This window comes from Hemitrygon akajei, chromosome 10 (assembly GCF_048418815.1).
Source record: "Hemitrygon akajei chromosome 10, sHemAka1.3, whole genome shotgun sequence".
NCBI lineage: Eukaryota > Metazoa > Chordata > Chondrichthyes > Myliobatiformes > Dasyatidae > Hemitrygon > Hemitrygon akajei.
Window position 1 is genome coordinate 45,268,739 of NC_133133.1, and position 15,536 is coordinate 45,284,274.

The following is a 15,536-nucleotide window of genomic DNA, read 5'->3' on the forward strand; positions in this document are numbered from 1 at the left end:
TGTTGAGTTACTGGTCAATGATAGCCCTCAGAATATTGATTTTGGAACACTCAGCAATGTCAAGGGTGCCGGTTTGAGTTTGTCATGCTACGTTATTTTGTTTCTCTTTCCATTTCTTCATCAATGTGCAATTGTCTTCAAAGTTTTGCATCATTCTGGAAAGGACTGTTCCATTTGCTGAGGTGTTGCAATTGAACAGCGTGTAACCATCAGCAAAATCCCCACTTCCAACTTTATGTAGGAAGAAAGGTCATTAATGAAATAGCTAAATGTAGTTTGGGCTAGGATGCTACCTTGAACTCATGTAGTGATACCCTGGGCCTAGGATAATTGACCTTGACAACCAAGATTACTTTTATTTGTGCAAAGTATGACTCCGACCAGTGGAGTATTTTACCAATGAGGCGCATTGACCAGTTTGTTTTTCAAGGCATCTTGATTTAATTATTTTTTATTTAGATATACAGCATGGAATAGGCCCTTCTGGCCTCGTGAGCTGCATTGTCCAGCAACCCACCAATTTAATCATAGCCTAATCACAGGGTAATTTACAATGACCAATTAACCTACAGATTGGTATGTCTTTGGAACGTGGGAGGAAAGCAGAGCGTCAGGAGGAAGCCCATCCACTTACAGGAAGGATCGCATCAGAATTGAACTCTGAGCTTCAACACCCTGAGTTGTAATAACATCACACTAGCATGGTGCCCTCACACTTCCTCAGGTGTTCCTTTGATACCAAGAGTCGCTTTAATTTCATCTCAAAGACTTAACTCTTTGGTTTATGTTTGGACCAGGACTGCGATGAGGTCAGAAGCCAATGTTGTCACGGCAAAATTTGTGTTGGTGGGTAGTCTCCATTATTTTGCTGATGTTTGAGAGTAGACTGATTTAGATTTGTTTTCCATTTTTGTTGTGAGACATCCATTTAGTGAGTACCTCAGTGGTGACTCTCTGCAAACAGCAGCACAACGTGACTGGAAATTACTCTTTGGCCATGGCTAGCCAGTCAAAGTAGATTGAAACCTCATGACAGGAGACAATGGCATGCCTATAATGAATGCTTACTCCCTGATGATCTTCAGAGGTGGCACAGCCTTCCTTTCTGATGAGCAAGTATTCATGGACTTAGATTTTCTAAGGCGGGCAGAGTTCCGGTCACTTAGTGCTTCACGGTGAGCGTCAGATCCCAAGATATTTTAGTTGGATCAAGAACAATGTGTCAGTTTCTAGCATTTTGGTAAGTGCTTCTAGTGGGTTACCAGAATGACTAAATGATTGAAATAAATAAGCAAAAGGTACAGTCTCTGAAGCCATTCATTTAGATTGAATGCGGGTTGGTCTTATGGATTATTTGAAGTTTCCCCCATTTCCTGTAGACTGAATTTATTCCGTACACATTAGCAATGATGCAAATCCTCAGTTCCTCATCTGTTGAATTGAGAATTTCCTCAATTTCATAATTCATTTCATTGAACATGCTTAATTAAATTGCCAAATCTTTTTATGTGGCTGCACCTATAATATATTAATGTCCATGGAATGAACAGAATCAGAATTTTGGGTTTATCCAATTGTTTGGTTAATTGGCTTCTTTCTGACACTGTGTTTTACAGAGAGCCAAGAAAGATTGTTCTCCACAAAGGATCAACGGGTTTAGGCTTTAACATCGTCGGTGGCGAAGATGGTGAAGGGATCTTTGTTTCGTTCATTCTGGCGGGTGGACCAGCGGACCTCAGTGGAGAGCTGCGAAGGGGAGATCGGATATTATCTGTGAGTAGTAACCACTTTCATTGAAGTTGAGAAAATATCCTCAGTATCAGTAAAGTGCTGTCAAATGGAGCAGTTATGCTTGGATGAAATATCATTGAATCAAACTGGCTTACTGAAACTAATTTTGTCTCTCTAAAGATGAATAGAAGATGAAATTAGTAGAGTTTTGCCAGGCATTAGGGGTGAGATAACAATGTGGAAGGGTAGAACAAAGTTTCAGATCAAGTTTCAATTGTACACACTTCTCTGGGGCTGTTTTGCACCCTGATCATCAGGAAGGAATCAGAATCAGGTTTATTATCACTGATTTTCACTGTTGTGAAACTTGTTGTTTTACAGCAGTAGAAAAGGGCAAAGTCTTGTAATCACTATAAATTACGAAATAAGTAAATAGTGAAAACAAAATAATGAAGTAGTGTCAGTGAACCATTCAGAAATCTGATAGCAGGTGAAAAGCAGCTGTTTCTAAGATGGCATGCCCATATCAGAGAAGTGCTGCTGCACAGTGGGTGAGGTTGGGAGGAGAGGAGTGAATAGTTAAACCTATTTTTCCTGGGTAATGAAGGCAACTTAATTCAGCTGTTAAAAATGGACCCTTCATGATGGAGAGGAAAGCTATATGTTTAGATGGCTTACCTCTAAATGATGAAGACCACCTTAAAACATGTCAAGGTACCTTCACATGGAACAGCTACGTAGTAGTTCATAAAAGAGGGCTTTATACTCTGCACTGATATACCTAGTGTTCTCTTTAATCCTGGAATGCTTGCTGGAGGATCATTGAAAGGAGAACTTCTATCTGCATTCTGGAAAGTGGCCAGTGAGTGAGTGGGCCAGTGAAGGAGTGGAGATTTGAGGCTTTGACTCAAGAGGCTTCGACAAGAAGAGGCGGTGGACGAGCTTGTTCCCAGTTAGTCTTTACAATGCTTGCTGAGACGGTGATGTGCCTCTCCTGTGAGATGTGGCAGTCTCGGGGGAGCTCCCCTCTCCTGCAGAGTCACATCTGCCAGAAGTGCTTGCGGCTGGGTGATCTGGAAGACTGTGTGAGGAATCTGGAGCTGCAGCTGGATGACCTTCAACTCATAAGGGAGAATGAGGCAGTCATAGATGAGAGCTACAGGGAGGTAGTCACACCTAGGCTGCCGGAAGCAGGTCGTTGGGTGACAGTCCGAGGGGGGAAAGCGAAGGAGAGTAGACAGGTAGTGCAGAGCACCCCTGTAGCCATTCCCCTGTATAATAAGTTTACCATCCTGGATGCTGTTGGTGAGGATGACCGACCAGGTGTGAGCCACAGTGGCAGGGCCTCTGGCACTGAGTCTGACCCTGTGGTGCAGAAGGATGGGATGGAGAAGAGGAGAGCTGTTGTCATTGGAGACTCTATAGTCAGGGGAGCAGACAGGAGATTTTGTGGACGTGAGAAGGAAACCCGCATGGTTTGTTGCCTCCCGGGTGCCAGGGTCCGGGATGTCTCTGACCGGGTGCATGACATCCTGGTATGAGAGGGAAAGCAACCAGAAGTCGTGATACATGTTGGGACCAACGACATAGGCAGGAAGAAGGATGAGGTCCTGAAGTGTGAGTTTCGGGAACTAGGCAGAAGGCTGAAGAACAGGACCTCAAGGGTGGCGTTCTCAGGATTGCTGCCAGTGCTACGTGATAGTGATGGTAAGAATTGGAGGAGATGGCAGTTGAATGCGTGGCTGAGGAGTTGGTGCAGGGGGCAGGGTTTTAGATTTTTGGACCATTGGGATCTCTTCTGGGGAAGGTGGGACCTGTACAGATTGGATGGGTTGCACCTGAACTTGAGGGGGAGCAACATCCTTGCTAGTAGGTTTGCTAGCATGGTTTGGGAGGGTTTAAACTAATTTGCAAGGGGGATGGGACCCAGAGTGATAGAGCAGTGAAAGAAGTGCATGGAGTAAAGCCAGATCTAACATATAGAGAGGCTTTGAGGAAAGAGCAGCAGAATAAAGGGTATAAAGGTAGTAAGGTAGAGGGGCTAAAGTGTGTGTACTTCAATGCAAGAAGCATCAGGAACAAAGGTGATGAACTGAGAGCTTGGATACATACATGGAATTATGGTGTAATGACCATTACGGAGACTTGGCTGGCACCAGGGAAGGAATGGATTCTCAATATTCCTGGATTTCAGTTCTTTAAAAGGGATAGAGAGGGGGGGAAAGGGGAGGAGGGGTGGCATTACTGGTCAGGGATACTATTACAGCTGCAGAAAGGGTGGGTAATGTAGCAGGATCCACTTTTGAGTCAGTATGGGTGGAAGTCAGGAACAGGAAGGGAGCAGTTACTCTACTGGGGGTATTCTATAGGCCCCCTGGTAGCAGCAGAGATACTGAGGAGCAGATTGGGAGGCAGATTTTGGAAAGGTGCAAAAATAACAGGGTTGTTATCATGAATGACTTTAACTTCCCTAATATTGATTGGCACTTGATTAGTTCCAAGGGTTTAGATGGGGCAGAGTTTGTTAAGTGTGTCCAGGATGGATTCCTGTCACAGTATGTTGACAGGCTGACTAGGGGGAATGCCATACTAGATCTAGTATTAGGTAACGAACCGGGTCAGGTCACAGATCTCTCAGTGGGTGAGCATCTGGGGGACAGTGATCACCACTCCCTGACCTTTAGCATTATCATGGAAAAAGATAGAATCAGAGAGGACAGGAAAATTTTTAATTGGGGAAGGCCAAATTATGAGGCTATAAGGCTAGAACTTGCGGGTGTGAACTGGGATGATGTTTTATCAGGGAAATGTACTATGGACATGTGGTCGATGTTTAAGGATATCTTGCAGGATGTTAGGGATAAATTTGTCCCGGTGAGGAAGATAAAGAAGGGTAGGGTGGAGGAACCATGGATGACAAGTGAAGTGGAAAATCTAGTCAGGTGGAAGAAGGCAGCATACATGAGGTTTAGGAAGCAAGGATCAGATGGGTCTATTGAGGAATATAGGGTAGCAAGAAAGGAGCTTAAGAAGGGGCTGAGAAGAGCAAGAAGGGGGCATGAGAAGGCCTTGGCAAGTAGGGTAAAGGAAAACCCCAAGGCATTCTTCAATTATGTGAAGAACAAAAGGATGACAGGAGTGAAGGTAGGACCGATTAGAGATAAAAGTGGGAAGATGTGCCTGGAGGCTGTGGAAGTGAGCGAGGTCCTCAATGAATACTTCTCTTCGGTATTCACCACTGAGAGGGAATTTGATGACGGTGAGGACAATATGAATGAGGTTGATGTTCTGGAGCATGTTTATATTAAGGGAGAGGAGGTGTTGGAGTTGTTAAAATACATTAGGACAGAATATTCCCCAGGCTGCTCCACGAGGCAAGGGAAGAGACTGCTGAACCTCTGGCTAGGATCTTTATGTCCTCGTTGTCCACGGGAATGGTACCGAAGGATTGGAGGGAGGCGAATGTTGTCCCCTTGTTCAAAAAAGGTAGTAGGGATAGTCCAGGTAATTACAGACCAGTGAGCCTTACATCTGTGGTGGGAAAGCTGTTGGAAAAGATTCTTAGAGATAAGATCTATGGGCATTTAGAGAGTCATGGTCTGATCAGGGACAGTCAGCGTGGCTTTGTGAAGGGCAGATCGTGCCTAACAAGCCTGATAGAGTTCTTTGAGGAGGTGACCAGGCATATAGATGAGGGTAGTGCAGTGGATGTGATCTACATGGATTTTAGTAAGGCATTTGACAAGGTTCCACATGGTAGGCTTATTCAGAAAGTCAGAAGGCATGGGATCCAGGGTAGTTTGGCCAGGTGGATTCAGAATTGGCTTGCCTGCAGAAGGCAGAGGGTCATGGTGGAGGGAGTACATTCAGATTGGAGAGTTGTGACTAGTGGTGTCCCACAAGGATCTGTTCTGGGACCTCTACTTTTTGTGATTTTTATTAATGACCTGGATGTGGGGGTAGAAGGGTGGGTTGGCAAGTTTGCAGATGACACAAAGGTTGGTGGTGTTGTAGATAGTGTAGAGGATTGTCGAAGATTGCAGAGAGACATTGATAGGATGCAGAAGTGGGCTGAGAAGTGGCAGATGGAGTTCAACCAGGAGAAGTGTGAGGTGGTACACTTTGGAAGGATAAACTCCAAGGTAGAGTACAAAGTAAATGGCAGGATACTTGGAAGTGTGGAGGAGCAGAGGGATCTGGGGGTACATGTCCACAGATCCCTGACAGTTGCCTCACAGGTAGATAGGGTAGTTAAGAAAACTTATGGAGTGTTAGCTTTCATAAATCGAGGGACAGAGTTTAAGAGTTGCGGGGTAATGATGCAGCTCTATAAAACTTTGGTTAGGCCACACTTGGAGTACTGTGTCCAGTTCTGGTCACCTCACTATAGGAAGGATGTGGAAGCATTGGAAAGGGTACAGAGGAGATTTACCAGGATGCTGCCTGGTTTAGAGAGTATGGATTATGTTCAGAGATTAAGGGAGCTAGGGCTTTACTCTTTGGAGAGAAGGAGGATGAGAGGAGACATGATAGAGGTGTACAAGATATTAAGAGGAATAGACAGAGTGGACAGCCAGCGCCTTTTCCCCAGGGCACCACCGCTCAGTACAAGAGGACATGGCTTTAAGGTAAGGGGAGGGAAGTTCAAGGGGGATATTAGAGGAAGGTTTTTCACTCGGAGAGTGGTTGGTGCGTGGAATGCACTGCCTGAGTCAGTGGTGGAGGCAGATACACTAGTGAAATTTAAGAGACCACTAGACAGGTATATGGAGGAATTTAAGGTGGGGGGTTATATGGGAGGCAAGGTTTGAGGTTCGGCACAACATTGTGGGCCGAAGGGCCTGTAATGTGCTGTACTATTCTATGTTCTATGTTAACAGATGTGATTCTTGACCTGGTCTTGCCTGAATGAGCTTTACTTTGATTGGCCATCACCTCAATGGAGGAAGCACGATGCTAACTGTATGTGCTGGAAATGGGCAGGATTTCATTTCTTATTGTTTATATTCCATACTTATTGAAACAAATACTCACAGAAATCTTTTGCATCTTTAGGCCTATGTAATTACGTGCAAGATGACACTTGTTGTTAACCAAATTATTGGTTCTGACATTGTTTTATTTATGCAATCACAGAATGTGGACATCACTAATAAAACCAACACTTACTTTCCATCCCTAATTTCGCTTGAAAAGGATGCGGTTCATAATCTTCTGTGTGATGAATAGCTTGATTAAAAAGGAAGTTCCAGGATTTTACCAGTAGCAGTGAAGGAATGGAGGACTGTGTATAACTTGCAAGTGCTAATGTTTCAATGTGCTAATTGCCTTTCTGGGCAGTGTTTTTGGAAGTACTGTTGAAGAAGCTTTGATGAAAGGAAACTTGAAGAAATGCAGCATCCCACTGATTCCTGAGAACCTTTTGCCCATGACTACTCAAAAAGGAAAACCATCATTCAAGGTTGCAGTGAGAACCTCCAGGTTATGCTTTGACAGTGCTTAGAAACTTTATTTAAGTGGCGGAAGGACCTTCTCACAAACTACCAGCCTGTCTGTTCAGTCAATTACCTCCTGCCCTTTGGAAGAGTGCAGTTCCCACACTTGCCTCATTAGCCAACTCAGAAACCTTACACCCATAGAGAAAGCCAGTCATCCACAATCACAAAATACAGCCTAAGAGAAGAAGATTATTTGCTGCAGTGCGTCAACAACCACATTGCACTAGTAGTGAAGAGATGGAACATGTGAGAGGTGGATTGTATGTCAATTAAGCATCTCTTTTGCTTCATTTAAAGTACCCTTATCTAGGTGTCTAAAAGGTATTCCATCACATTCCTGAATTTTGCCTAGTCAATGATGGAAGCACTTTGGGGAATCAAGAGATGAATCATAGATCACAACTACCTCGTCTCCATCTTGCTCTTGTAGCCAAACTATTTTTGTGTTTAGTCCAGATACATTTTTAGTCAATGGTGACTTTGACATTGAAATTGGGAGCTTAGAAATTGGAATGCCAATAAATGTCTAGGGGACGAAGTTGGATTCACTTTTGTCTGCCATTTTGTGACACAAAATGTTATTTGCCACATGTTCATGCTTGAATATTGTGCAGGAATGCTTTTTTTCAAAGGAGCTCCAGATAAAGCTGATCACAGAGCATACATTTGTGAACATCTGTACTTCTGGAATAAGTTGCTCAAAATGGTTGGTTCAAGGACAGCAGCTGGAATGATTAGGCTCTTATAATCAGGACTACCTTCATGCTAGATCAATCAAATCAAATCAAATTCAAGTTTAATTATCATTCAACCATACGTGAACACAGCCAAACAAAACAGTGTTCCTCTGGGGCCAAACTGCAAAACATACACAGCACATTCAAAATAGCGAGCAAAAAAAAACATAGTCATGCTAAAAAAAAACCATACATAGCCTAAGTCCCTGAGTGATATGTCCTGCAAATTGATGGTGTAGTTCTCGGTAGTGCTCAGACAAACATATGCTCGCAATCCAGCCTGTCATTCAACCGATCGAACACTAGAGGGCAGTGCTGATGGGAGAGGCCAGTCCACCCCGCCCCCCCAACCGAGCAGAGACGCCACACTACATGGCTTCCAGCAGCTTGAGGCCTAGTCTTCCCCACAACTGAGGCCACTCAGCTGCCCTGCCACCAAACAAGGGAAACTGGCCTGCGGCACCTTACGTTATCATTGTCCAACAGAGTCTTGTGATCTCAAGAGAAACGCCCAAGACAATCACCCATGGTTACACTGCATGCCACCTTCATGCACCATCTCCTGCAGGCAACAGCACGGTCTGCATCCAGTCCAGCTCTTCTGCCAACGAGCAGGTCACCGATGGGTAGACCTGCAGTACCCAAAGTTCTTGGAGTACAGCATTGTCTTGTGATCATAAAAAGGACATGAAACAAAGAAAAGATATTGCTCTACCCAGTGAAGAGTTTTGCCCCCATTTAATGGCGACTCCTGGATGCTACTTAAGTTCTGTGATATCCTGTTGCCAAAGGTTGTCACTCTCACCTTACTTTTGGAATTCAGCTCCTTTGCTGTGTTTGGACCAAACCTGCTTTGGTCTAGAGCCAAATAATCCTGGCAAAATCCAGATTTAGAATCAGAGCATGTTATTACCAAATAAGTCCTGATAGAAGCACTGTAATAAATCTCCATTCACTATTTTGTTGATTGAAAGAAGACAATTGGGCAATAATTGACTAGATTGGATTTGTCTATTTGTTGACTAAATGTATCTGTGTAATCCTGCACTATATCAGGTAGATACCAAAATTAGAAGTATTTAGCCAACGATACGTCCTCAGTACCCATAACCTTTGTTATCAACCATTTCTTTATACAAGTTAGAACAAATCAATTTGGTTGAAAACTGACTTCAGTGATAATGAGGAAGGTAAGACACGTCAAAGGAAGGATAATATTCACTCAAGATGACTGCAGGGTAAAAGTAACAAATTTCTTCCCAATTCTTGTGTTGCTGAGACTTGCATAGATTATGTGAGCCACTTTCTCATCAGTACATTTCTAGCATATGAGTGTAAAAGACAAGACTGCAGAATTTGTAGTCATCTTCAGCCTAAAATACAGAATTGAAAGGAAGTCTATATGGGCTGGTACATTGGACTCATAAGAAAATGGCTGAGAGGAAAATCCAGTCCTCAATATTGGTTTTTCATGGGACCCTCTCTTTTTAGTCGTCCATCACCATTCACAAACTGGATTGGGCATGACCTTCAGATCCTTGATCTTACCTGAAAATCAAAAATCTAATGGAAATCTAAAACAGAAAATGCTGAAAACATTCTGCAGGTCAGTCTATATCTATGAAAGGGAAAATCCTTTTTGGAACTGATCTGTTCTTCTAATTGTATGGTTGATTAGTTCTCCCCATATCCTAATACATCTTCCACTTACCGTACATATTATCCTATGTAAAGGCTTCAGCAGGTTAGCACCTTGATTTTACATAAGGTCATTGACACCTCAAGTATGTTGTTGTGTATTTCTCATCAAATCAATGTCTTCACAGGCCATGAATTTACAAATTGTCATGAAATAAGCATTCTGCTATCTGCGATGTATGAGATTACAATATTAATGTCCAGCTGTGAAGTTTTGGATCTGCTCTGAATCTAATGTATAGAGGAGCCAAACAATATAACGGAGGATTTCCTCACCATGAATATGAAATTTTGTCTCCACAAGGACCCTATAGTGGTCACTTCTACAGATACTGAAAGGCTTTCCCTTCTGTTGTTTCATATTGTTTGCATATCATGGATTATTAACAGACTTTGCCTTTACAATTATAGTACTTTGATTAAAGTATAGATGACTCAGTTGTTCCTCATCGACCCATATCTGGCAGAGGGCTCTGGAGGAACACAACAATGCCTTTCAGATGGAGGCAGTTAACTTGTCTGCATTCTACAAAATGTCCTGTGCGTCAGTTCTGCACCACTAACAAGTGCATCCCAGCCTTTGATATTTCTCTGTAAGATTTCTATTTCAAGGCACTAACCATTACGCATGTTGCAGAGAGGCTGCCAGCTGCTTTGACCATTTGTGATTCAGAATTAGGATGGAGTTGCTATGGTAACAGTTCTGTCTGAGATTATTGTGTTGCCTCTCTAGTTCTCCTCCCTCCCCATTCCTACATTTATTCCAGAACTAAGAGTGGTCTGTTATTCATACTCGACTAAAATCCATCTACTGCTTAAAATGTTTTTGGAAGTTACGCTCCCCAAGTGTGCCTTTCCTATAATATTGCCCATCAGGGTATCTTCTTACTTTGTTAGTAATTCATTATTACATCAATATCCCAAGCTACTGTTCACCAAGCTCTTCTCCTCCCTGGCACATTTTATTTTTCCTGAAGCCGAAGGGAAGTTAGGACAGTCCTGCAAAGAGAAAGAAAAAATTCTTTAAAATAATTAACTAAATTCTAATTTGAGAAGCACCGTATCTATAGACCTGAGACAAGATCATACTTCACTAATATGTTAGATCTACATTATTGCTACAGGGTTCCATCAATTGAATGGGAACTTGACTGTCTTGGGTATGTTTTAAATAATTCTGCCTGTTTATTTCAGGTAAATGGTGTTAATCTACGGAGTGCTACACATGAGCAGGCAGCAGCTGCGCTCAAAAGAGCTGGTCAGACTGTGACTATCGTAGCTCAGTACCGACCTGAAGGTAAGCACGTGTGGATTGGGGCAGTTGACTTCATGTAGGACCCATATGTTACTTTTGATGTGCTGCATTGCTGCAGCAGCTTTACTTTGTTGCACCTTATATTGTCAGTTTTAACACATAGATATTTAAACAATATGTAGATATCTAATATGAAGTCAACACAGAAAATGCTGGAAGAACTGAGCAGGCAGCATCTATGGAAAAGAGTAAGCAGTCGACGTTTCATAAGAACATAAGAAATAGGAGCAGGATCAGGCCATCTGGCCTATCGAGCCTGCTCTGCCATTCAATAAGATCATGGCTGATCTGGCCATGGACTCATCAAACAGACCTGTCCTGCTGAAGGGTCTTGGTACAAAAAGTCAACTGTTCACCCTTTTCCATAGATGCTGCCTGACCTGCTGAGTTCCTCCAGCATCTTGTGTGTGTTGCTTGGGTTTCCATCATCTGAGATTTTCTCTCATTTCAAACTTGCAGTATTGCTTAATTATTGTGATTGAGTAAGAAAATGCCCCAGATTAAACTGTACAGCTGTAGAAGTTTCCGAAGGCAGTATCAATGTACTTGTATACTTTTTCAAGATGTTAATCTGCGTATTCAAGAAAGAAAGTGGGAAATTGTTGCATTTCTCAGTATATTGATAAGAGGCTCTTGGCCATTCTGTCTTATAATAGTACCTAAACTTCCTGAGTAGTTTGCTAGTAGAATGTTTTGGAATGATTGAGGCAAGGAAAGATGCTATATTAATGCTTGTCCTGTTCTCCTTTACAAATGGCCCAATATTTATTGCCTCTGGGAGGCCCCAGAGAGCTATGGAAACAATAGTGATCGCAACACAGGAAACTCAGGGGAAAGGTCATTTGATTTCTCTGCCAAAAATACAAAATAATACCATTATTTATTGGTGAATAAATATCAAATAAGTACATTATTTGAAATAATCAGAGATTGGCATGATCAGGTGAAAACTGGAACTGGCAGAGCACCAATTTTATTGCTCATATGAGGATCTTGTTCATTCCTCAAGAAAAATTCCAAACACTTCAAATAGAGAGAATTACTTTACTGGGACATCATTGATGTTACTGAAATGCACACAGCACTGTTTTATAGAGAACAAAAACAATCACATGTACGGTCAATTATTTTTGTGATGTTAAATGGCAAACAAAGCTGGTCAGGATGTATGGTGGATCTCTTACCTTCCCTTGGATAATCCGTTGAATCTTTAACAAGAGTGGAGATCAGAGAGAGAGGTGTAGAAGAGTGCACCAACATCACCCATAAGGAAAAGCATGATTCCCTTCTCGGCTATGAAATAGCTGGAGGTAGGGGTGAAGGGTGGCGTTTGGTGGGTGGAGGGCTGGGCTATAGTAAGATATAAAGTGCTATATTAAAGGAGGTGTTTATCTGACAAAAAAGGGTTTGAGATTTGTGTCTGCGGCAAGTTTGAAATTCAATATTTTGAATGGCAATTTCAGGAATTATTGATTTAAAGCTATCATTCTCCTGGCCATAAAATGTTACCCATTGTAAATGTTCAATGCCAATTACATAAAAATTAAAGATTAGCTTGATTGTCACATGTACATCAAGACATACAGTGAAAAGTGTCATTTGCATTAGCAACCAACACAGTTCGAGTATGTGCTGGGAGCAACTGGCAAGTGTCACCATGTTTCTGGCACCAACATAGCATACCCACAACTTACTAGCCCCAACTTGTACCCCTTTTGAATGTGGGAAGAAATCAGAGCACGTAGAGGAAATCCACACGATTGTGTGGAGAATATACAAACTCCTTACAGACAATGGTGGGAATTGAACCCCAACTTACAATTGTCACTAAGCGTTATGCTACCATGCTGCCCCACTACTTGCTTCTCTGCAACCCAATTCTATTAGGTATCCAAGTGTATCGAAATAAAAAGCAGTCTGCAGCTTCCTGTCTGGCACTTGCACTTATCGCAATATCTCTTCTTGCCCCAAGGGAGTTGCATCAGGGGTTAAACATGTTTGGTGGATTGGAATTGCAGATGAATCTGAACAGACTAGGATGGGAATTTCACTTCCTTTCTGTGATATTCATTATTAAACCAGCTTGCTGTTTACAATAAAACTCCAATTATCTGGCGTCTAATTTTCAGAAGTCCTTCTGGTCTGGCATATGGCTTACTCACTATGAACCATTAGTTCAGTTCACAGCCAGTGCCAAGATTGGGGTTTGCAGCTGGAGCAGAGATCTCTACCTCTTGTGTATTTGTCATTTCCTTTTAGTTCATTGGGCTTGCTAGAACATTTAATACACGCTGTGTAATATGTTACGAAAGTAAAATAAAAGTACCTGGGTGTTAATAGGAATAATACATAATAATCCAGAAAATCCGCTGATCTCGCATTATCAAGATCCAGGATTGCAGATTTTTGGAGTTTTACTGTATCAGATTCATTTAATTAAATGTTTTTAACCGGCATAGCACCAAAACCATTAGAATCATGCCAGCATAATACCCACAGATACTAATCTGTGTATCTCAGGTAAAACTGTAAGCCAGTTCTTTCCAATTGCTTTGCAAAAGTACACTTGAGTACTTAAAGAGCAGTTCTTTTTTTTAACCTGTATTTTAGCATAGTTTACAATCTGTCTCTATTAACATTAAATAAAGTTTTAGTACATCTAGAATAAATCTTTTCAGGAGAAACATTATCCTCCTTTTGCACATTGTAAATAAGTTGCACTTCACTAGATCAGCAGTGGTGAAAAATTCCTTGTAGCTTGTAGTTTCTTGCTATGCTAATAAATGGATGGTGTTAGCTGTCAATCTGCTGGAAGGTGTGTATAGATCTATCCTTTGGTTCTAATATTAATAGACAAAATGAGGGGAAAAAAAGAGCTGTAGCATCTGGTAATAAAAAACTTTAAGCTGAATTGGTAAATTAAACTGGAAAATTGGCTTATTATTGTCACATGTACTGAAACTTTGCATGCCATCCATACAGATCATTTCACCACATCAGTCCATTTGCATTATCCAGAGGATCAGAGAAGTGAAGCCAGCAGCTTTTTGAAACCTGCTTTTCGTTAAGAGGTCGCCTGTACAGATGTTTTTTGCAAGTGTAAAAGGAAAGCAGGCTTTGTCAGAGCAACCATTGCAGAGCTGCCAATTTTGGGAGTGGTTGTATTTGAGGTGTAAGTGCCATGGTTGAGTTTACTGTAAGTGCTAAGGCTTTAGTCCAGGGGGCTTCAGTGAGAAGAGGCTCAGCAGGTAGGTGCAGGTTAGGTTTTCTTTAGAGTTACTGTTCCCATTAAAGGAGCTGCAATGTCAGTTAGGGCTGTGGTGTGCTCTTCCTGCTGGATGTAGGAGATCAAGGCAACTCCAGTGCCTGTGATGTACCCAGTGACCCTGTCTATAAATATTAGAACCAAAGATAGATCTGTACACACCTTCCAGCAGACTGACAATTAACAGCACCATGTTGGACGACGTACTTAGAATCATCTGGGATACTGATAGGACCACAGAGAAGTGTTTTAGTGACGGGTCAAACCTAAGGTACAGGCTGCAGATAGGTGGGTGAATTCCAGGAGAGGTAAGAGACCATTGAGGACCTCTGCTAGCCATTCCTACGTCATGTCAGAGCAGGCAGGTCAGTGGCATTGTCGTCAGCTCCAAGGCTCATCAGGAAAGGGTAAACTGAGGCAGAGCAATGGTGAGATTCTGTGACAATGAAAGAGATGTCAGGAAGGTGTGTTGCCAGGGATGACGCTATCCCAGAGCAGCTGCAAAACATTCTCAAAGGGGGCTTGGGGGTGGGGGAGCAACCAGAAGTCATGGTGCACATTGGCACCAGTGGCTCAGGTAGAAAGGGGGAAGAGGTCCTGTGCAGTGAAGATAGAGAGTTAGGAAAGCGGCTGAAAAGCAGGGCCTCTAAGATGGTAATCATGGATTACTTTGGTGCCAAGTGCTAGACAGGGTCGAAATGGTAATTTACAACAGATGAATATGTGGCTGAGGAAGTGATGCAGGAGACAATATTTAAGGTTCTTGGATCAGTGGAATATCATCTGGGGTAGTGGTAACCTGTACAAGAAGGATGTGATGTGTCTCATTTGCAGCAGAACCAATATCCTGGACAGGGGAGGTGGGGGGAGGGGTGTGGAAGAGGTTAAACTAGTTAGGCACTTGGATGGGAACCAGAGCACTAGGTCAGGAAGCTGAGAGATTGAGAGGAGGGTAAATGACATGACCAGTAAGAACAGGCAGGACCATGGAAATAGACACAATGGAACAGATGGGTTGAACTGTGTGTACTGTAATGCTAGGAGTATTTTGGGTAAGGGTGACAAACTTAGAGCATGGATAAGTACGTGGAACTATGATGTTGTGGCCATAACAAAGACTTGGTTGAGAGAGGAACATACTGGACCTGGTGCTGGGTAATGAGCCTAGTTAGAAATGAGCTTTCAGTTGAAGAACAGTTAAGGAACAATGATCGTAATTGCTTAAGTATTAAGATATCTATAGATAAGGATAAGTATGGACCTTGCAGCAGAGTATTAACTAAGAGCACAGT

The 15,536-nt window shown here is 42.4% G+C and overlaps 1 protein-coding gene across 6 annotated transcripts in view; it reads left to right on the top strand.

The window, feature by feature from the left end:
• The window catches only part of dlg3 (discs, large homolog 3 (Drosophila)), a 559,740-nt gene that overhangs the window by 437,420 nt on the left and 106,784 nt on the right, over nt 1-15,536 (top strand). For all 6 annotated transcript variants that reach the window (XM_073058148.1, XM_073058152.1, XM_073058151.1 and 3 more), the window contains 2 exons: nt 1,617-1,773; nt 10,859-10,961. In XM_073058148.1, the coding sequence (XP_072914249.1) occupies nt 1,617-1,773; nt 10,859-10,961 (260 nt within the window). The remainder of the gene's footprint in view (nt 1-1,616; nt 1,774-10,858; nt 10,962-15,536) is intronic.